This window comes from Leuresthes tenuis, unplaced genomic scaffold, assembly GCF_036924035.1.
Source record: "Leuresthes tenuis unplaced genomic scaffold, fLeuTen1.0.hap1 SCAF_7, whole genome shotgun sequence".
NCBI classification, from domain to species: domain Eukaryota; kingdom Metazoa; phylum Chordata; class Actinopteri; order Atheriniformes; family Atherinopsidae; genus Leuresthes; species Leuresthes tenuis.
Window position 1 is genome coordinate 17,587,799 of NW_027325361.1, and position 23,736 is coordinate 17,611,534.

Below are 23,736 nucleotides of genomic sequence, written 5' to 3' on the forward strand. Positions count from 1 at the left end.
TCAGCTGATAGAAAAACTCTCAAAAGCAGGCACACAAGCTAAGTGCTAGACAAAGGCCTGAGGAACATGTGCATATACTTGTTTGATTTTTACATGGTGCATTGCCGATGTCGTTATTATTCATATCCCTCCCCAGGGAGGCTTGTTTAAAAAAAAAAAAAAGGGACTATATAAGCCATTCATGTCACTATCACACTCTACTCTCACAAACTCACACACACACACTTGTTTGGAATCTTGTTGTGGAAGTAAAGCCAGGCAGCATCTCCCTCCCAACTCCCTTCTTCTCCTCCCCTCTTCCCCCAAATCCCTTGTCACCCCCCCCACCCCACTCTTTCTCCCCAACAGAGTGTGATCCAGCTCGTCTTCTTTCCGTCACGCGGGTAATCAGCCTCAGCTATTTCATTTGGCTCAGTAATGAAAGCAATCCCAGTGCTTTTCACAGCAGCGCAGCCCAAATAATGAGCGCTGCCTCACCCCTCCTCAGCCACACCTCACCCCCAGTCCTCACCCTCTTCCTTCCAACCCTGCTGTTAATGGATGAAGGAAAGCAAATGTGTGTGTGTGTGTTTGAGTATGTGAGGCACGCAATCTTGCCAAGTCCTTTGTGCCTCTTTCCCCCCCGTCTGTGCTGAAGAGGAGTCTATTGTATAAAATTTGATCAGTAATGCTCAATTTTGCAGTGTTTCCTTTAGAATCACACACACAACCAAACTCTTTTTTTTTTTTTTAAAAAAACCTACAAATCCCTGCAGTTATCGTTGTAACCCAATTATATTTTATTTTCCCAAATAATTTGGTTAAAGGGAGGTGAAAATGGAAGCTGCAATGGAGCTGGAAAAGAAGGAGAAGTTTAAACCACTGATCAAATGAAAATGTACACTTAAGCCCACAATCATTCATATGCAGCGTTTAATTTGCATTGGTTTGTTTTGTTAACGTACTAAAAAGTTTCCTTTGTGCGGAAATGAAAACTAATAACAAAATGTCTAAACACAGTCACAGTCTTATCGTCCGTTGTCACTCGTCATTGTCAGACATAAATAGTCATTTAGAACCATTTGGGTTTTTTAAGCAATTTCTAAATTAAAAATCCAATGCCAAAATTTTTCATTAACTCCAAAGACCTAAATCTGTAAGCCTTTCACAAGCCTTCTGCATGTCCCAATAAGGATTTTGGACTACCATTACCTTGACCACGTTATGTGGATCATCGTGTTGGAAGGTCCAATGCTGCCCCAGGTCACATTTTCCTGCAGAATCTCGATGTAAAACATGAATCATTACTTAAGGTACCCTGATCCGTCTGAAAAATTCTGGTTCGAACATCTCAGGTCAGAAACTCTAGGGGAGCCTGCTCAAATGAGTTCTGTGAATGCGGGCCAAGAAGGACTCGCCTTTCTCAAAACAGACAACTAAAGCTTTTGCAGATGACTTTTTAAAGCTTATCTGGACAAATAGGAAGCTTTAGGTCCAGACTTCAGTGGTTAGATGAGAGAAGAATGAAGTTGAGGTCAAGGATAATGACACTGTGCCATTAGGCTCGGTTTTGCTCAGTCCATTGGTTGGGCCAACTGGTAAAACCAAAAAAAATCACAAAAAGTCAAATTCATAAAAGTAAATAAAGGACTACATTAAGATTCTGGAGGAAAACAGGGAGCTACTGGATATCAATTGTGTGATTTGGACTCCAATCTTGTTGGCGGGCCCAAAGTGGTCAGAATTGGTGATCAGAAAACAAAATCAAGAGTCTACGGAGGGAACAAAAGACCCGAGTGACACCAAGAAGCCTTCCAACTGCGTACACCTACACGTCATCACAGAGGTAGTGACATGCAAAATGCTTGTCCGCAGTAACAAGAACTGTTGGACTGCCATGCAAAATGGGAATTTGTTAAAATTTATTATCAATGTATCTGACACAATAATGTCATTCAAGGCCAGAAAACAATAACTTTGTGACGACTTGCAGACTTTGTAGTTGTTTTGATGCCAATGACACGAAAGAAAACATGTAATCCTTGTGAACTGACAATTTATTCAAATTTTCATGGACCTTTTTGGTTTAAAAAACATTGCTTTAATTGAACTGCCCATTTGTCATCTCCAACTGTACATACAAATGTATTTTCACCAAAAAATACTGCAACCAGGCAGCAGACATTTCAACCCATTCCAGCTGGCAAGCATTAAACTCATATGCAACTCAGCACCCAGCATGTGATGTGCTGGTTGGCCGAAAATTTGCAAGATGTGGGAAAATGTGTGAAAGTGTGGCCGATATTCACAAAGTTTTTGAGTGTTTAATCTCTTTGCTACTTAATAAGCCTATAGCTTAGTTTACCAAGTTTATCTGCTCTTTAAGTCAGTCATGAGAGAATATCAGCAGTGACACACTGGTTTTAACAAACCCAATGCAACACAGGCAAGCAAAAAGAGACAAAAAGTCAGTTAGGTCAACAGTACCAATACAACACAACCTCTTTGTTTGGTTATGATGAACAATCACAGAGTAACACACTTATGCATCAAACGACCCGAAAACAGTACAGGATAAATCAAAGGAGAGGAGGAAAAAAAAAAATCATGGTTTTGTGTAAAATAAAATAACAAAACATATAGCTGATATAAAAATATAGCTGATGTTGGTGAAAAACCTTGTATCTTTTAAAATAGCCTTTTTGAAAGCACTGATTTCTTACAGAAAGAACAAGCCTGAGGATGAATATGGTCTCTCATCTTAGATAGTACAATTTAGACTTTATTGACTCTATTATAAAGCATGAAAACTCAGCACAATCTGATGTTCGAGGTTTTAACCCAACAACAGCGATATTTTTCTTTTCTAAACCAGTGTAAAGGTGTTTTAGTGGAACAGCAATAATTTAATCTTGGCCTTCTGCTCGTCTTCAGTAAACACAGAACATCAGTACATTCAGAATATACAGACTTTCTCCCAGCGACCGCTCGGCTAATATCCAATACCTTTTCGTCAACTCTGAAGGAAATTCAATGAGGTTGAGCGTTTTAATCCTGAAGTGACCCAGCGTGGCCAAACACAGAGATGAGAAATAGGAGATACAGTAAAGGTGCCTGAAGTCCAGGTATTGCATTTCATGTGAATTGATCCCCAATATACTAGAGGACAGTTGGCACAGATGCAACAGCAGTGGTGGCTGAGGGCAGGAGCCCATCATGAGAGGAATCATTAGAAGTGATCCAATCAAACAACGGAAAGAGCACTGTCACTCTGCTGAAAATGTATGGTTTAACATTCGTGTATTCAGAGTCTGATCAAAACAAAATCCTGGAGGTCCAGAAAAAAACAACAACATCCAGCTGAGTCAGAGTGTCTGCACCTGCACAGGGTACAGCAGGGACAGGTGCTCCGCACCTCGAATCGGGAGTTTGTGTGAGGTGTAAAAGTGGATGACCTCTGGGATGGTGTCAAAGGGTGGGCTGTTCTGTCCCAGCACGTACTTTCCATCTTTACACCTGGTGAATTTCATGTGCATAAAACCCTGGCAGCTCCTGTGAGAGAAAAGAAAAGAAAAACATAATAATGGAGACAGTGGGTTGAGGATGGAGACAAAAGAGAGAGGGAGATATCCAATATTAAAGTCAACAAGAAGTCTAAGGGAGAAAAGAGGGATGAGATGAAATGTAGGGCACATAAAACTCAGCCTTGCACACACTTTGTCACATTATGACACAGCGTGAGTGACAGTCTGGATTTATGTTCACTTCTCTCTCCACTTTGGGGACATGATTCTAACCAACAGCTAACGCCGCCATGACACAAATTAGGAGGGGACATTGTGATGGATGGATGAGTGGCGTAATAACATTAAAAAAAAAAGAGCAGAGTCTCTGAGCGAGAGAAAAAGACAGATGTTGTGGTCTGCGGCGGTGGCTTTTCCAACAGAGACACACCAGACTTTGAAATTTAAGGCATCCGTGAAAGGACTTCCCCTTTAAGAGCCAGCCAACCAGTCATGATGTTTGTCTAAATATAGCAGCAGAGGCAAAGACAAGGGCTTGACCATAATTGTCATTGTTCAGGAAACCAAATTAAATTTTGAAGAGCAATGAAACCAAAAACACTGACTGCAAACAACATAACCAGAAGCAGCCTGTCATCGTCCAGCAGGCCTCCGGAGCTCCATGGCAATGGTCACAGCTGATGATGTTGAAACCAAACAGTGCTTGTTTGTACTGTAACCTGTGCCATTGTAGATCTTATAGGCTTGTCAATTTCAGCCCCGACTCACTTTGTGGTGACTCTTCTCTGTGTCTTCATTAAATGACCTTCATCAGTCACTCCTTTCAGTGTTAACCTTTCTGTGTTATCTAGCATGCGGTCAGTGTGGTTCACGTTATACAAGGACAGATAAGCAAAAAACAAACAAACAAAAACATACTGATGCTGATTTTGTCTTTTTTCCTCCACAGAATTGAGGTGAAACAGTGTTTTTACACAAAGACTCCTCTCTGAAGGTAGCTTTGACATCATAACTGTGTGTCTGTTAAAGACTTAACTGCTGCTTCCAAATCTAGTGTTTAGAAACACGATACCCACGAGACACGACTGCAACATCCATGACAATGAAGAGAATTTGAATTGAGGGTCAACTATTTTCCCTGAAGCTGGTATCTTTCTTAAAGTTTTCATTTCGAACCCGACAGGCGCATGTACGAGGGGCAAAGTTTGAAGCAATAGTAAGGTAACGTAATTAGATTTGGCCTGATGGACTGAGTGGTCACTCAGTCAGTCACGGAACAGAAAATAGAAAAATACTTTATCCAAAAGGTTATCTATAAGGTCTCTGTTTAGAAGATGGCCTTTTATGTAGGTAACTTTCAGCATTTCTCTGAACAGCTGAAAGAAAGTAAGGTAGTAAGCTTTCTTCATGCATTCCCTCTTCCAAACCACATATGTGCCAGCTTGGGAGTCAGTCTCAGTACTGACCTTGCTGCTTGAGCAAATGTGCATGTGAGTGTCAAACCTACTTTAGTCATGTAAATGAGTAACGCATGAGCTTGTTTATATGTCAGCACAACACAGTGACTCCCCTCACCTCCCCTTCCCTCACTCTCCCACTTCCCTGCCTAATTCCCTTCTTGGGTGTCCCACAGAAGGTAATTCATATTCATTAGTGATTATGTGGAGGATGATGTGTGCACTGAAGTGTGCTCTACCTGCCTGATTGCCACTTAGAGGGCCCACTGGGGCCAAGGAAGAAGGCAACAGAAAGAGAGGCCAAGATTGGTGTGAGGAAAGAGTGATGATGGGAGACTTGTGAGGCCAGCACAATGGATCATGATAGTAATTACAAGGGAGAGATTCGCCCAGATAAGCAGTATTTGTGCCCTGCACATGAGCATCAGGAGAGAAATCTGTGCAGCAGTGAGCGTAAGTGAAGGTGATGGTGGATGGGAGAGACGAAAGGCAAGATGTAGATGTAGAGGTGTGGAAAACTGCAATATGAGATAAGAAGCTCAGGTGACTTTAAACGCACACACTCCTTATTTGCAAGGTACAAAAAAAGAGACAAATATGCAAATGGTCGTGTCAAACTGCCAATAAACATGGTGTTTAACGGCTTGTTTTTGTATGTTGGTGCATCTTACCGCAAGGACAGGGAGTAGTCAGAGCGGTTTGTCTGACTGTTCCTCACTAGGTAGCTACACTCTTTACACAGAGTTAGCAGTGACTCCGCCTCCGAGCGGGACAGTGAACCGTGGTACCATCTGTTGGAGCACACACACAGCCACGATAAGATGCGGCAAAAGGGGAAACATGATGTGCAAACATGACAGGGTTTTTTTTACACCTTTTATTGATGGATGTGAACACAGAATCTCTGAGGTAATGTTTGCCATTTGATCAGATCACTCGGATGGTCCCAGTGCAGGTTCCATGTTTTCCAGTTCTATAAACTCTAATTTCCCAAATGTTGTTCAGTCAAATTTGTCTTGTTTTCAGTTAAGAAATGTTTTTCTGTGCCATAATAATCAGCATTTCTTGGCGATGCCTGGGCCATGTGACATGAATGCTACAGGGCAATAGTGCTGTTGTTTTTTTCTGATTTAAAAACAGCGCTAAAAGCAACCACAAAGTCTAACAATCCTTAGGAGATCATAAGGGAGTAGTGGAGCATAACAATCAGCTTCTCAAGTGAATTTGTTCGAATGTATGTGTTTGGTAGTACAACACAGTGTGTGCCTGACTGTTCATCTGTGCTTAAGGGGTGTCATGTGCTTGGATTTCATTAGCAAAACAGCTCTTTATGTGCACAGAAACGGCACATAAATTGCACCAATGATATCTGAAATTAACCAAAGTAAATGTGTGTCTTTAATGCTGTGACTTAATTAGTTCACCCTGTAACCTTTCCCAGTTCTGTTTAGCTGGAACACATAACAGCTTCAATTTAATGTGTCCAAGTCCTTAATAGATCAAAGCCGAGCAATAAAACTGTCTTCGGCTTTTCTAATGAGGTCTATAGCCCAACTAGGCCTTCCCTCAAATACTCATAACCACTTTTATACATGGTATGATAAATGTCTTCATGAAAGGGATGCGAGTATTCAATGCTTCGAAACATCATAACTCTGGAAAATGCTCCAGACATAATGCATGATTTAACTCAGGTCCTCCCTACTGTACCTGGACTGACACATTCAATATCCATTTATAAAACCTCTCACAGCATTGCTGGTTCACTTTTATGACTGCTAATTTTACTTGAATGACCATTACTACTATTACTGCAAATCTTCTAGTCAGACAGGGGCATATCTCTATCCCTCAATCATCTACTACCAAATCAAAGCTTACATCAAGTGCACGTTTGCTCTGATACAGAAACTGATAACGGTGAGCACCTGTGGGTTTAAAAGTAGATAGCATACATACACCTGCTTCTCCAGAGGGAGAGTAGCATCCACTCTCTCCCCCACCATCGTGGGGCCTTCATGCGGCATTCGAAACTTCATTCCTCCTCCTGCCAGGGGGCTGGATCTGGGCCCGGGAGGACGCAACCGCTCTGCAGGCGGCGATGAGCGATCCCACTCTGCGCCATCAAATTGCACTGTTGGCAAGCAGGGACAGAAAAAATGAGTCACGCTATTTACACAACAATATGATCAAAAGGGATTAAACCTCTCAGCCAGACTGGGGTAAACATCAGATATATGGCCGGGGCAAAACCACCTCTCGCGTCTCATGGATGGATCACACTGCACGACAGCGGGGCTCTGACAACAACAAAACTATGATCACAATTACCATCATCAACGTTTTTATGAGTCCTGGAAGGCAAACGGACATGTAGCTCATTTGCTCTGACTATTTACTGTTGTAGACTTTGAAAATAATGTTTGCTGTATCAGTACTATTCCAGGGCATATCACATGTGTACACTGAAGTGTTATTTAGCACTTTTCTTACTGACTTTTGTAAAAATTTAAGCTGTAATGAAACATTGAGTTTACCGCAGCACTTTAGGTACCCTGACATTAACACGGCAGACATCCTCCTTACAGGGAACTTTTCATGCATGGTTGATGCTTTGTTTTTTTTGGGGTTTTTTTTTGGGGGGGGGGGGCAATATTAGGAAGGGAGTGTTCTAAAACCCCAAACCTCCCATTCAACAGTTGCAACAGGCAGGGACAGATGCAGGTGCGGCAGATGCAGTCTGAGGGGGTGGGGCAGTTGCAGGACAACAGGGTCAAGAAGGTTCAAGCCACTGCATGCGTTTGGATAGATAAAGTAGGGCGAGACTGCGAGTGTTCAGGGTGAGAGGTCACCTTGCTCTCTGACGGGGGGCTCCTCTTCCAGCTGACCCACTGGGGCAGGCCAGGGCAACTCCGACAACTCCCTCATTTCTAATAGAAGAAGGGAGCGGGGAGGAGGCGAGAGAAAAAAGTGCAAGAAAAGAGCAGATGGGCTTTTACAAAGTTAACTGCAATGAAGCAGGTGAGAGAACTGGTGATGATTAAGAACAACTAAAGTAGGGAGGAGGATTTTCAGAGCGAGGTGGACAGAATGAGCAGGATGCGAGAAGTGGAAGAGATGATAGAAAGGGAAGCTCTGTTGGGAGTGGTAGTGACAGGCAGTACAGTATGTGTGGGGATGACAGGGATGTGGTGTCATAAAACTTAGTTAACTCTACTTCCTGTCATGAGGAGAAGTAATATAATCTAGCTCCAGTCACCTTACTTTATTACACACATGAAAAAAATATGGCTTAAGCGTTTTAAACCCCATACTTACAGTAATTTAGACGAAATAAAGCAAAGATGAAACAGAGGGAATGGGAAAAGTCAGGGGTTGAATTATTGATAGTTATCTGAACTTTATACTACATTGAATCGTCTCTTAACATCAAATTACATTTAAAAAAAAGTCTTATTTTTAATGTGACCCACTGCATCTTATGATACTGGAACTGAGGTGCATGGGGCAACAATAATCCCTCTTTGACAGCCCTACCTACAGCAACAGAAGGTGCACTGGGAGACAGAACTTAAAATAGCTCATCTTATACCACGGCTGACGACTTTAACAGTAACAATTACTGCTGCTTTACATACACACTCAGGAATACAGGTACATTATGCATTTGTGCCAGTATAGGAATGTAAATTCAGCTCTCTGCAAAAGTGGATTACAAAACAAATAAAAGGAAAAGAGGGGTGACATCGTAATGAGCCGACAAATCCAAAGACCCCCCAGGCCGGCAACATCAAAGGCCATTTGAATGGGCGCTTAGAGAGAGACCCAGGCTGTACATACATGTCTCTCTCGCTCCCCGTTTAATTATTGAGCAGGCAGACACACTTCGCCACTTTCTCTGGCTCTCTGTGAATTATTGATGCATGGCACAGTACAATGGCCCCATCTGGAGCGGGCAGCACCACTACTGAGGCCAGGATTAAAGTGTGGCCTGGCCCTCCTGAGTGGGAGACACGAACATGAACACACCTGAGACCCCTGAGCACCACCACTGCCACATTCTGCTGCTTGCCAGCTCACCACCACATCCCATTTCACACCTCTAATTCTAGAAAAAAAAAAAAAAAAAGCAGAGACAGGTGTGGAAAGACAGATAAGTTTAAATGAGAGGCACACGAAAGAAAGTTATGGGCAACAAGAAAGAAAAAAAAAAAAATGGGGGCAGCCAAGACAATTTCTCCCAGATTAAAAATGTGCTCAGCCGTCTCAGCTAGAGATAAGCTTCAGGTTAGAGCGTGCTGCAGCCAGAGGAGGAAATTCTTTCAAGATTTCTCTCCATTGCCGTTTGGGCAGCAGTTATCTCCCTGAACAAATCGTGTTGTCTAAGACTGCAGATCTTAAAACTACACTGTCAAACGAGTATAAACAGTAAATGTTAGGCTGGGAGATATGTCTAAAAGCACATTTGACACATCCAACTGTTCCTGGAAGTTTCATCAGATTCAGTTCTCCAGTCATGGACACTGGTGATCTATGGGTAGATTTATTCTTTTTAATCTTTTTAACCTCAAATCTCTTATCCAAGAGAGATTTGAGGTAATAAAACATTGATGAGTCCGATGAATAAAAGACAGAAGACAAGTCAGATCCTGGGCTCGTGCCTGGGAAATTGTGCGATTAAAAAAAAGAAAAGAACAAATAAGTACCTAGTTGAAGGAAGTGTGTTATTTCTATAAAATATGAAAAACAAAAGACCAAGAATATCTCTCTCCAGCTGAGTATGTGGCATTTATTAGGCCCTATCAGCAACAACAGATTAAGTTCTCTACAGTGATTTTCGCACATTCACTGCAGTCCTAAAAAATGTCAAGGCATTTTCTGAGGGAGCTACAAGTAGTAAACTCAATGAGATTCGAACCCTCTCACCTTTCTCATCTCAGACAAACCTTGGAAGTTGTAGACAAATGGCCCAAATTAGTTTCATCGGAGGTAATCTGTTGCTATATGTGTTAACGTCACAAAGATGAGGTTTGAGAGGCTCTCGGAGATGTTCCAGACTCCAGCTGAGTATCTGGCATGCTTGATATTCTGATGCTGTCAGTAAGGGGAGGAGTTGTGATGAAGCTGTCAGCAGGGAGCTAAAGCCAACAAGAGTGCAATAGATGGATTTTGGTGACAAGAGGTCAAGGAAATGCATACATATACTCAGCATGCAGTATCATAACAGACTTGAGACAGAGAAGCTGTGGAGAAAAAGCGCCACTTTCTCCTTAAAAACAGATTGAGTGTCCAACGCAAATGTCCACCCTGATAACTGTTGTTGCTTCATACTCCCTACCTGCATATTGCAAGACCATGATTTTCACAAACACAAGAGTTTTTCCCACCAAAGTGATTATAGTGGTGGTTCACAGACAGATCCTTGCTTAGAACCAGTCATTTCTGTTTTGACTGCCAAAGGTCTGGTCCCAGCCCCAAAAGATCGGTGTAACAACACCTTTGCTGGGCCAGGGCAAAGAACAGGTTACATGAGGGCGTGGGGGCGCAGTTAATGAGGCCGACCGGACCTGGTGAAATTTAGTGACCACCAATGTTAAAAATCCAGAGCCGATGAAGTATCTGGTTTGCTTAATCCAAGAGAGAACAATAAAAAAACTTGGCTTCAACAAGGACGGAAAGCCGAAGCGGCAGTGGAAGAACATGAGTTCTCCTTATTTTCCCCATGTTTAATGTTTTCTATCATTAGGTGCGTTTGCGGGCGTGCGCAGGTTAATTTACAATGCAAATATTGTCAGGTGTTTTAAAAGAATATATAAAAAATAAATAAATAAATAAAAATCACTGGCATTTATAGATCCTTCTTGATACAGCATCTATAAATCCTGTTTGCAGCACCGTTCTTTAACAACGGTCTGCAACTGGCTCCAACACCAGTTTTAAGTTGTTTTTTTATTAATCTTGAATTTTTTCTAGAAATACCTTTAGAGCAACAGTGTTTTTAAATATGGTAATATCAAAGCTTAATTCATATTTTGATAATACAGTTGTAACCCAAATGCATGCTAATGCACGAGAGTAAAAATTGCTCGAACAAGCCAACCAGGTCCAGCGGTTTCCTCTCTTGTTGAACCACTGACTGTCCTTTTCATATGTGTACACGTGTACACATAAACCTCGTCTAAAAAAACTATTTTGGTTTCAAAGAGCAGTCGCAAAGCACACACATGCAATGCACACATTCAAACAATGTCACTCATTTGCTAGCCTGGAACATCTGACCACCATCGACTTCTAATGAGAACCTGTGGCTCTGTCATCCACTGAAGACTGTTGGTGCTTTGTTTCTTTCTTCAGTTCTACACAATGAGAATAATGATTTACAGACAAAGGCATGCTCACGGTGAAGTCTACAGCAGAAATATTTTGCTAACAATGAAATGTGCTTTTCCAGTATTTACCCCAACCGATCAAACAGGTGACAGCAATTTGTGGTATGCCAAAAAATCTCGTGTGCCTGGTGCCTCAGCAACCTGCTAACAATTAGCAGAAATGATCTGAGGGGGGGAGGGAATGACCAGACTGTGTTTTTCTTTCTGTGCTACACAGGGGGCGCATTGCTTCCAGTGATGGATAACTGACTTTTCAGGCACACCAGCTGTTTTCTGTGTCCTAATAATCAAGGAGGTGCAGAAAAAGACAATGAACAGCTACATTAGGTCGATAATGAAAACATCTGTTGTCCGACACAGCCCTGGCATTTTCTCTGTGTACACAAAGACCTTCTGCTGGGCAATAAAGCAATCTTTTTTAAGAATAAACTTCTCTGGCATTGTTCTCTCTCTATGTTCATGGTGCTCCCCCCATCCATTCCAGTGTCTAATACCTGTTTTTCATCACTCTTCCTTCACCCATTTCCCCTTTAAGTGGGGCATCATCTCATTTTCCATATCATCTTGCTCCTCTTTCTTCTTGCCCTGCTCTACTTCTATAATTTGTCCCTTCAGCTTACATGTTTGTCGAAAAAGGACATGCCTTCCCATTAATGTCACATAAGGTTCAGGGTGAAAGAGAAGGAAAATCAGCGAGGAAGGAGGAACGGCATAAAAGAGAGGAGATGAGACAAAAAGAAAAAGGAAGTGAGAGTGAAAGAGAGAGTTCCTCTGTGAAGGAGATTTGATGGAGGAGCTGGTCAGATGCCCCAGGGCCTGCTTAGAGCAGCATCAATCCAGAAATGGAAATTTAATTTTCTTTTGCTTGTTTTCACTCACACACAATCTCGCTCACACATACACGAATATGCATGGTCTAACACTGCAGGAAACCTTGTCTTGTCAGAGCACATATATCAAGCTGAAGCTCATACATACACACACACACACAAACACACCAACGCACAAACATACACACCATCTTTTGGGATGTTCACTTTTACTTTACTACTGGAATTCATTCACATGTTAAACCAGCCTTGAATATCCAACTTAAAAATGCCATTCAATGGGGAAAATATATGCATTCTAATACTGTAAAACATTTTAAATAAATATCTATCTACAGGCCTTTTTCATCATTTTCTCAACAATTTATTTTAGTTTGCATGTGCAAAACAACATGAGAGACTGCACTTCGTGTAGATTGTCTTCACACTCTGGGCTGCCATTCAGAACCAGACATGCCTGATGATAACGTTGTACAACATGTCCAAATTTGCTCAATTTTTGAATCTTCTGAGAGCACACGATGATTAAGTGTAAAAAGAAAATGTGTAGACGCCAGACCATTCCTCGCAAGGTTTGCTTTTAGTGAATGTTAAACATAAAGGAGATCACAGAGGTTCCCTTGTCAAAGAATAAAATAATCGTCACAGTTTTGCAGGATTTTTTCAATTACAAAGCTATCTCAAATATAACAGAGCAGCCAGACCAGTAGAGAATGAAATACAGAATTACTCTGTAGAGTTCCTGCACTCTCTACACATACAGATGTAACATAATTACATGCAAAGTTTGCCATACTTTTAATTAGATTTATATCTCTTTGTCTACACAGCCAATCTTCAAGTCAGTGAGGAAAAAACAATGATATGTGACATCATTTATAAATGCAGGACCCTGAGTAGATCTGGCAAGTTGAGCAATCTGGTACCTCCACATGCCCCAAGACATGACAGCGATTTGAGCTCAATGCTGACATCATCAAGTTAACATGGATGATGATGATGGCATAAGGGGGAATTTGAAGGGCTCGTGAGTCATTGCATTTCATTCTGGGGGAAACATGACGGCTGTGAAGACACGGAACTCAAAACTCAGGAAGAATTTTTCAAAAGGTCAGAAACAAACCCAGGACCCACAGAGACAAAAGCCATGAAATCAAAGCTCCAGTCCAGAGGGCCTTTTATTAAATCAACACCGACAAGCTTCACAGGAGTTTGCAGTCGACCACATGGAAGTATAAACAAACCCATACCAAATAACCCTTGTTTTCCAATTAAATATGTTACAAAGTGGGTTTAAAGAAATCATTGAAAGACTAATTATGCTGTGGTTCAATTTCCCCTAAATGTATTTTTGTACTGCAACTGAGGGGAAGAAAATTAAATCTTCTTAGTCTTAACCTTGCTTTTAGCATGGGTATGTTCATCATGTTCATCATACTGAGAAGCTTCTCTGCACAGCCTGAGTCTAAATGTTGCCTAATGAGCAGCTGCACAGGAACAAGTGGAGGATAAGTACTTTTCTCAATGCCGATTTAACGGTAACTGCTAGGGGTAGCAGTGTTATTCATTCACCTACTCTATCCAGATCTCCAGTTGATTTGTGGCTCTCTCATCATGCGCTCCACACCGCCAACCTCCACATGGCCATTATAGGCATCAAATAGCTCAAACCTTCTGTTGTGGACTATGAAATTTGAAAACATAAAAATGCCTGAAACTCTCATTTGTTCATTAGGAGTGACCATCGGGGAGTTAATAAGATGGCGCTTCTCATTAGCTCAGCAATAAAGCCGAATGGCTGCAGGACCAATCTCTCACTCCTAGACTGTCTATTAACTTCCAGGAGTTAATGACTGATGTAATTTGAGCTAGACGGTGCGACTGGTGACAGCTTTCCTTTGTAATAAAAGCCTTCTGGACTGAGATGGGGGCCTGTCATGTCCACCTCTTCAGGCACTGGCAGGATCACCATCACAGAACTGGTGAGGACGAGCACTGAAGTGGACTTGCCATCCAATTTTAAATGCGGAAGAGGCTTCAGAGATGAGCTTACTTTTGATTTGAAAAATATCCACAACATTCTCCTTCATCCAAGTGATTACATACAAGCGTGGATAAGCGGCCACAATTACAATCAAAGAGATTCTGTAGAGAACCTCTTGCATGAATGAAGCACATATAAATCCACATACAATACACAATAGCAATCCCCCCCATCCTTCTCTCCCACACCATCATTTGTGCCAACATACGCACAACCTTTTCTCACCCTCGAATTAGGTGCTTGGTGATAATCAGAGCCTGAAAACCAAGTTGAAAAATCTAGGCATGTGTGCATACGCCTGTGGGGAGGTGATGATGAGAAGCTGCTAGCAGATCGCGATGCCCCCCTTTTTGCCCTCTGTGGCAGGTTATCTGAGTGAGTGTGTCACATCAGCAGGGAGGGGAGGGATGTGGGCACAGACCTGTCACCGCTGCAGTGTTGGCGTGTATACGAGTGAGAGAGTGTGCCTGTGTTAGTGGATGACTGATTGCACCCTGCCACAATGGCCCTGAATCCCCCCTTCTCTGCACTTGCTTCACCTCGCCACAGCTCCCAACCATTAATACTCCTCACAGCTCCTCCCCACTGAGGCACTGGGCCTCCACAAACATCCACTCAGCAGCCATAGTACACACCATAACCTTGGACATCCCTTTCTCTTTCCCTCCAGTTTGTTTCTTTTTATCCATTTTTCTATCCCTGTCTGTCTTCCTCAAGCTCAAACCTCCTTCTAATCTCTTTGTCTTCTTCTCCCCATCTTTTCCACCTCTCTCTTTCTCTGTTCCGTCCTTTCCATCTCTCCCCACCCTCGCACGTGGGCCGTGCCTAGCAACGCTAAGAGGGTCTGGGAATATGGATTAAATGTGAGAATGGAAAATACTGTTTGTGTGTTTACACTTCAGTGCCTTGGTGTGCCCAGACAGAAAGCACGCCAGCTCAAAGAGCTGATTTCAAATGGAAAAAACAAGGGTCAGACGACTCAGGCTGCATAAGTGTTTTACTCCAATGCATGCTCTAATGGTGCTGTTAGGGCTCCCCTCAAGCAGTGCATTGCATCTGTGGCACAAAGAAGACATAAGGGAGAGGGGAAAAAAATGACAAATACAGCTAGAATGAGGGCAAAGTAGGTGAGAGGTGGTATTGGTTTTTGAAATAACAGCCTTGAAATCATCTCCACTCCCAATAAGTTACGGTGTCTCTTTGCTCCTCTTCTGGTTAAGGCGATTTGAGCATGGACACGATGAGAATGGATTTGTGTGTGTATGTGAGGATATTCAGACAATGTCTTACTGACCATGACTCTCTTATTAACAGCGGATCAGTCACACACATGTAGGCATGTAATTAACTGAGGGGAGGAGAGTGGGAATGGAGGGGAGGGAGGATGAGCCAAGGTTGATTTATTATCCCATCACCTTGACCTTGATGACACAGAGATGCAGCTCAATTAAGCCGACTTGGCCTGGCATGCCTTACACTGATCCACTCCTAAATGATTTATCAGGCCTGTTCCGTTTCTCGTATTTTCAATTTCCCCTCTCCCTTTAATTATATTCAGTCAATGAAAAAGAATGCAATGCAAGTACATGCACTGCAAGTTCAACATAAAGAAAACAATAATCGTGCACTATCCCAATTACTTGACAAAAATCGTTTGGAAAATGGAACTTGTTTTTCACATAGTTCCTTGACTACCCCCCGCACATATAAAAGATACACAAAATGTCTCTCTCAGTTCTGACGATCTCCTCAAAGCTTGTTGTGAATGTGGTCGGTCACATGCCTGAGAGTAAGAAATCAATAATCAACAGGAGGTGTTCAAATGTAGAAAGAGAGATATGTGTCATTTGAGCTGAGACAGTGAAGGTCACAGTACTCTATTTCCTGGTATAAAGGCTGTCGAGATGTAACGATGGGGGGCAGACACTATATTAAAGGGCAAGACAGTTAGACAATTATTTTTCACCGTGTAGTATCAGCAACAGGGCTGTCTGTGTGCTCCTAGGAGGGCTCTGACCTTTAAAAGGGCTCCTTCAGAATCTGGTCTTAACCATTTTCACTAATACTTCTGGGCGATTTCCTGCAAAAACATATGTGGGAAGATACCTTCCAATTCAGGCTTGACATGCAGATATTTGCCAGAGGCTTTAGAGGCTCTTGTCAGTGGTTGGCAAGGATTAACTGTTTTGCTCTAAGCTCTAAGACACCAGAAAACAATGGAAGATTGACAATAATATGTGGGGGTTTTGTGTGTAAAAGACTGAGTATTGATCAAGCCTGGCAGCGTGAAACCATATGAATCAATGAGTGAATCCAAGGTATGGAGAAAGGTTTAGATAAAGGTTTAAAGTGATGAACTACCACCAAAAATTAGGCATTTTCTGAATATTTTGGGACTTTCCAGGCTGCCTTTCCAGGAATCATCTGACCTTAATCAGATGACTAAAGTGACTAAACCTTTTCTTTTCTTTTTTTTTTTCAAATGTAACTTAACTACCTGCAAAAGCTTTGGAGATGTGGTCCTTTTTCCATTCCCAGGGTTGGTCATACTCATCGGCTGGTCGCTCATCATCTTGCGGCAGCCTGCTGCTCTCCTTGCCCTCGTCCTGAAGTTCTCCATACGTATAACCCAGACGCTGTCCTCGCTCATCTTCATAGGGCGTGTCATAGAGCTGAACTCCTCCCCGTGTCCGTCCTCCACCGGGGCCGCGCTGCAGCTCTGTTGTAGCATATGTAAAACAATGTAAATCACAAATAGGCACAAACATATGCATCCAAACATTCATATATCTGTATGATGAGTAATGTCTAAAAGAAAAACAGACCCCATGAAAAATATTATTTGTTAGCTGCAATCACAGTTCCTTAAACACAAAGCTTTCTTTATCACAAATCTAAAGAAAAAGCCTGTGGAGCTACGACTTGCCTAGAATTAGAGGAAAGAGACAAATTATATTTGCACAGCTTGCTGTTGGCTCAGAAACTCATATGACAGGGCTTAACAAGGCCTTGGGTTAGGTGCTGAATGCCATTACAGTAGACAAGCCCCCCCCATCACACACACACTTCTCGTCCAACCTGCACCCCAGCAGCAATTCAGCATGGCTCACAGCAGCATCCACGATTCCTCGTTAACATTTTCATCACTTTCTCAGAGGGTTCCAACCAACAACTGGTCTCTGCACCTGCATCTGTTCTGTGAGATCAAATATGGCCGTGAGATAAAAGGCTTTAGGATTATCGGTGCAGGCAAGATGAAATCTGATTTCTAAATGCTTCGATAGGAGCATCTAAGCTGCAGCAGCACTGATCAGAAGTGTTTTGTTTTTTTTATATGCTGACCTGAAAAATACACTAATTTAAAAAACAGGTGGGAGAGAGGAAGGGGAAAAAATAAAGTCAAATAGTAACATTTTTTTGTTCAACTTTTGTGTCAGTGCGAAGTCTTTTCGTTCATGTAAGATGGGGAAAAAAAGACAAAAGTCAGAGGTTTGCAGCTGAAAGGCTGAGAAAAAAACTTTAACCTTCACACAACAAGACAGTGCTATTGGGCTTCAATGTAATCACCATGGTGACCAAGGAGAAACCCTGGGGAAAGATCCTGAGGTTATGAAGAAAAGGGCAGGGGGAAATGGAAAGAAAGGAAGAGCAAGCTTGAATAAGGAAAGAGAGGTGAGGAGAGGTTGTAGTGGGATGAAGAGCAGAAGTAAAAGGCAGAGAAAATGGAAGCAAAGAGAGAGAAGAACAAGGAAGGGAGGCAGGGGGATTGTGGTCTGTCAGCGTTTGATGTTAAGTCATTGAGACAGAAGAACAGCAGGGCTGAATGCTGCTGTACCTGCACTGGGAGCCTGTGGTGTCACAAAAGCCAGGAGATGGAGAAGATGAAGGTTGAGAGATAAAAACAATATTTGAGGAAACTAAAATGATAAATTCAAAAGAAAAACACGGGCAGAGGGTTGAGACTGGTGGGTGTATTGAAAATGCAATTCGACAGAGTGACAGTGACTGAAGATTGAGGGGAACGATGACACGGAATGCTGGGGAGTGCTTAGGCATGCAGATATGTGTCAGCAAGGGAGACGAGCCTTTTATCCTCAACAACTTAAGAATTGTGACAAAGTTGAAACACATATGGGCACTTAAAAAAAAGCACATACTATAATGGGTCCTTTCAGCACAGTCTTTGTTCAAAATAATTATTAATCTGATCTCACATTTGTCTGCGGCTTCTATGTATTTTAATGAGTAAAAGCAGACTGAAATAGAAAGACAGACAAAAGCAGGCCGACATACAGCATTGGAGTGACAGGCTCAATTCAAAGTCAATGAAAAACTGACAATGCTTTGTCAAATGCTCCGTCATCACTGCTGTGACTCTAATCTCTCCAATGGCTGCATCCAGCTGCAGCAACAAAAGATTTCCTTCAAGGTTTCCCAGTTTGAGCAAAAGAAGAGATGCTCCCTTCCCTTATTCTTGATATTATGAACTTCCTTTGACTACCAAAGGGCAGCCTGAGTGGCAACGATGAGAAGACAGGACACAGTATTCGCTAAAGGACAGATTATAGAGGCAGCCAGAGACTCCCCTTGGGGCTGGGGAGAGTCCTTGAGATGAGGAGAGATAGAGAAATGGAGAAAGGGGGGGGGGCAAGCTTTTACACTAAATGACTGGGACACACCAGTGAGAGCGCGGGGGGAAAAGGCCAGACAGAGATGTTACAGGAGGAGGGAGAAATGGAAAACGATGGTTGTGTGCCAGACGATATGGGAGCAAATCACAAGAGCAGAGAGGGGTCCAAGACTGGATAGACTCCTCAGAGGGGACAGTTCATGACACAGAGAGCTCACTCTGCTGCAGTGAAGTAAAACCCAGTGGAGTGGACAGTTGCAACTCTCTAGTGGAGAACCAAATGCAGTCCTTAAATTGGACCTACAGAATCTCTAACATCACTGTTTGTAATGCTCTTAAATGGAAGAAACCTCACAACAGAGAAAAGGATGAAAAAAAAATAGAGAAAGATGATGTTATTGATCATCCTGTGTTGCTCATTAAAGAAACCGCTGACATAGTACACAACACCAATATTACTACATGACACAGTTGCATATTTTATTCATGATTTGATCTACCTAAGAGACTATACCTGGCTCTCTTGTAAAAGGGCTGAATCAGATTTGTCCACTTACCCTCATATTATGAGGGCACTAATGGTGTGGATGTATGGAATCAATGCCAAAGACAACAATAAGAAAAACAAAAAAGAACCAGTAAAAACTGAATCTGATGAAATTAGGGCATTAAAGAAATAATGATTCTTTCTGATCCATTACATTTTTTTAAAATCAGATTCTACTACTTCCTCCTCACAATCTGCCACTTGCCTGTTCTGTGCTGTAAAATACATTCCAGCGTTTTAAACACAGACCTGGCTCGGCAGATGTACAAAAATAGCTCGGTGCGATCTCAACAACTATTCAAACCAAGCAGCTATCGGGTCATTCGCACTTGTGCATGATGTGCAGGAGACAGCCGCATTACTTCCTTGATGATTTTCATGAAAAATTCATTCTGAGGATTTTTAAATCACTGGCCCCCCCTCATTTTTTGCAACTGATAGTCAATGTGCAGACAGCAGATAAAGGAGGTGGTCCTCTCTATTGGAGAGCTAAACCCTACTGTTCCGAACACAAAGCATTGGAAGGACTGATCCATCCTGAATGGGTAAAGGAAAGGTACATCATGGAAACAGCATGGACGAGGCAGCAGAACACAGAGTGACTGCGATCAAAGTCACTCATTCTTTTCGAAGCTCAAAAATCTTCTCGAGAATGAGGTACTTCACTGACCTGTTATGACCCTTTGGGCCTCATATGGTTCCATGTAGCCATTATTCTCACAGGGAACAGGTCCGAGATCTGGCTCCGGTCGATGGTCCAATCGAGCGTCAAATGGATCAGAATAATCTGTGTCCCCTGCCAATGGAGCCGATGGCACCACCTAAGAGATGAAACACGTACGCTCGTGAAGAAGACGCATTTAGTAACGGAACACTTATTTCAACCCGAACAGGAAAAAAAAAAAGCTGACACGGTATAATGAAAACCAATTGTTTTAAAAATGTGCTCTTTTCTTGCAAGCACATTTGCAAAGCGAGCTAGAATTCTAAAGAGGTTATAATTAGTTCTACTTTCATCCAGAATTGTCAAATCTGTATTTTGTGAGAGCTGCACATCGAACACATTTAAGGAACACTTGAATTCAAGTATCAAACACATGCTTTTTGGAAGGGAGGAAAATTCAGAATGCTGCACGGACAATAGCTAATCAAGACCCAAGATGGAGAGAACAGGGCGACACTCTGTGAACGGCGAGTTAAAAATATGTTTGATCACAGATGAAAGACTTCAAAGTATCTTTCTTTTTTTGTGCACAGCATTAAGAAACTTTGCAGTGTGGCCACTGCTAAAAAAAACATTCTCAAAACCATATTGTATCTTTGTTGTCATATGAAGGCATCATTGTGCAGTGAAGAGTCCATCCTGCCTGAGGAAGATCTGTTCTTTTGGCTGCAAAAAGCGTGGACAGAGATTAAAGAGGAAGATATGTGGTCCGTAGCATTGGTTCCTCCGTGCAATCACAGTGGGAAGGACTGCGGTCATCTGGCACAGTGACAGCAACATAGGCAACCATATGGTCGCACAAACATATGCATACACAAACACACAGGTGCACAAACCTAGAACTAAACCATGTATATCCTTTGTCTCTCCTCCTCTTCTAAAAAAGGAAATTACTGAAGAAAAGCTTGCTTCCCAAATTCCTGCTAAATACGCTCACGCCTTCACAAAATTACATCCTAATCCCCTGTTGATTCTCTAACAGGTTATCTATCAATGCACAAGAATCTGCGATGTTAATTAGAATGCGGATGTTCCCACAGACCATGGGAAATTAATGAGAGTGGGATGAGTGGGGCATGCAGGGGAGCTATTGACTCAACAAAGACTTTTACTTCAATCCACCTCAGGACTTTTGCACTTTCTGGCATTTTACACGAGTGGAGTCATGGATTCAAGTGCTGTAATGAAAACTCTAAACTTACTCAGCATGTGTGAGGTGAGTTCGCATGTAGACGGTGTCCCTGAAAAAAAATCTTTGCTTCGGCTCCAGTTGCCCTCCACACAGCTGCCGTATTTTTGTTCTCACTAGCTGTGTACGCTTTCCCCCCCCCCCCAAACAACCCATAGAATACGGAGCCAGAACAGTGCTACAGCCCTGATGACACAAACTGCACCGAAGCATAAATGATACCCCTCTGAGGCCCTTGACAAATCACCATGCAATATATCATGAAAGATACTCTATGTGGCCCCTGACATGCTTGTGCGAGGGTCTCTCAGCTTGCAAACCCAAACCCCATCTATTATTTATGGAGGGACATAATCTCAGGGGACTGTGACTCCCTCTGACTCAATGGCCTGCTAAAACCATAAATCCCCCCCCACTCCACCAATGCTAGCAAATTTATTTGGTGTGTGGGATGTAATGTGATTTATGTAAACAATGCATATTTTCTGACACATTACAAGTCTCTTTTTATGGAGCTTGATCAATAAAACCTGTCACAGCGACTGAAGTGAGAGGAGAGAGACGTGCTAGAGTGTTTTCCTCTCTCTTTTGCTTGCTTTCTCTTCATTACTCTTACCCACTCCACTGAACAAGATCTTATTTGTCATCACCCACTTTGTTCTTTGTATACCAGCAAGAAAAGCAGAAGGACTAGGGTTCTTACAGGCTCTTGTTGGTCTTCCAAGGAGATAGCACTCAGGAGAATTTTGGTGCGCCCCAGTTCCTGAGAGTCCACTTTGATCAATCTGTGTTTAGGTGACTTCACATCCACGCTGGATGATTTCATGGGAGACCCATACACTGGTGTGGCCGGTTCAGAAGTCCCAGACTCCGCTCTGGACTTATTCTCAGACTCCTCATAGGGGTCTTCGAAATCGAGGTCCCTCTGGAGTCGATATGCTTTGAGTATCTCGCTCTCTGTATAGTCTGGTGTGGGTGGCTGTGGAGGCACCTTCCTGCCAAAGCTCAGGTAGTCCTTCAGCCACTTGGCCATCACAGCTCAGCTTCCAAATGTGCTGCTGTGTAGTGGAGTTGAAGCAGGAGGCTGCAGGGAGCAGACAGGGACAGTTAGAAGGTTATCGTTGACCTTAATTCTGATTAGACTACATGAGCAATAGATTGACTTTACCCCTGTGCATTTTTACTGAGACAAGAGAGGCCAATAAATACAAAATAACCTCAGTTTCTGTTCCAAAAAACAACAGTAATCCACAGGTCCTGATCCTCCCACAATATTTGTGCAAAACTACCTCCTCCTAATCACAGACCAACTATTTGTGAGCTATAACGTGCACCCGTGTGACATTAACCAACAGTGACAGCTGGGCTTTACGCTCTCCTTTTGTTTCAGGCAGGGAGCGATAACGTCTGGCAACTGGACTTTGCCCATAGGCTTCAATTACATTTCAGTCCAACGTTAACGTGGTGATACTACAGCAACGACAACAGCAGGAGGAGAATATTAAAAAGTCACACGGAATCAACGACACCTTCAATTAAACAATCTTAACTTTCTTCCCGATTATTTTTCAACCATAAAAACACAAGTTTACTTATAGAACACACTTGCTGAAAAGAAAAAGAAAAAAAAGTCGAGCCGAAAACACAAGAACTTATCTGCGAAACTATCATCAAAACATCGGCTTTATACAGAACCCAGAGAGCGCTGCGCTCCGAACGCACAACCACTCACCACGCCGATTCAGTCCTTCAGCCACTTTGGGTGCTTTATTCCGCGTTTCTTCATGTCGCTGGCATTAAAAAGATACGGAGAATTGATAAAGTATTCCACTCGTAAAAGCTTTTGATTCCACGAAATGGCAAAGGATCTTGAAAAACTGTGCCTCTTTCTACCAGAAACACACGCGCGCCGAGATGTACCAGAGTTCCTCCAACGGCAGTCTGCAAATGTGAGAGTGGAGAGAGCGACAACAGCTTCTAGAGCAACGCAACTCAACAGAGCGATTAAAGGGGAGGTGCTTCATTCCCAGTGGAATATCCTCCTGTTCCCTTTCGCAATCAGCCGACCGTTCATTCATTGAAGTGCCTGCACATAATACAGAACGCAACAAGAAATATAACCTCTTCCAAAAGCACAACAGAGAGGCAAGGGCAGAACGAGTGAAGAGGAGTCTGCTCTCACGAATATGCTCCAAAGACGTGCATTATTCATTCGCATGACATCACTAGAGGTTTTCAGTGTTGTAGCTTGACTCAAGATTATTGTCATTTGTCTGGCTTCAAGAAGTAACCCCCTCAAAGAACTGCACGCAGAAGCCCGAAGGCTGAACAAAACTGTTCTCTGCTGTCTCAGAAAAAAAAAAATGGCTTGCAAGAATAAGGAAATCCAACCATTTTTTTGGGCAACATGAGCACATATATGT

General features: G+C 42.5%; 1 protein-coding gene across 2 annotated transcripts; it reads right to left on the reverse strand.

Moving 5' to 3' along the window:
* Nucleotides 1-1,923: 1,923 nt before the first annotated feature.
* On the reverse strand, nucleotides 1,924-23,449 carry shdb (Src homology 2 domain containing transforming protein D, b). Of its 2 annotated transcripts, XM_072389622.1 has the most exons (8): nucleotides 23,046-23,449; nucleotides 22,017-22,397; nucleotides 20,071-20,221; nucleotides 16,721-16,942; nucleotides 7,813-7,890; nucleotides 6,920-7,094; nucleotides 5,632-5,751; nucleotides 1,924-3,531 (listed from the first exon to the last, which is right to left on the reverse strand). In XM_072389622.1, exons 2-8 carry the CDS (start codon nucleotides 22,344-22,346, stop codon nucleotides 3,345-3,347), a joined length of 1,263 nt encoding a protein of 420 aa, XP_072245723.1. In that variant the 5' UTR covers nucleotides 22,347-22,397; nucleotides 23,046-23,449; the 3' UTR covers nucleotides 1,924-3,344. The 2 variants fall into 2 exon arrangements, with proteins under 2 accessions (XP_072245723.1, XP_072245724.1); XM_072389623.1 differs by lacking the exon at nucleotides 7,813-7,890.
* Between the last annotated feature and the right edge of the window lie 287 nt (nucleotides 23,450-23,736).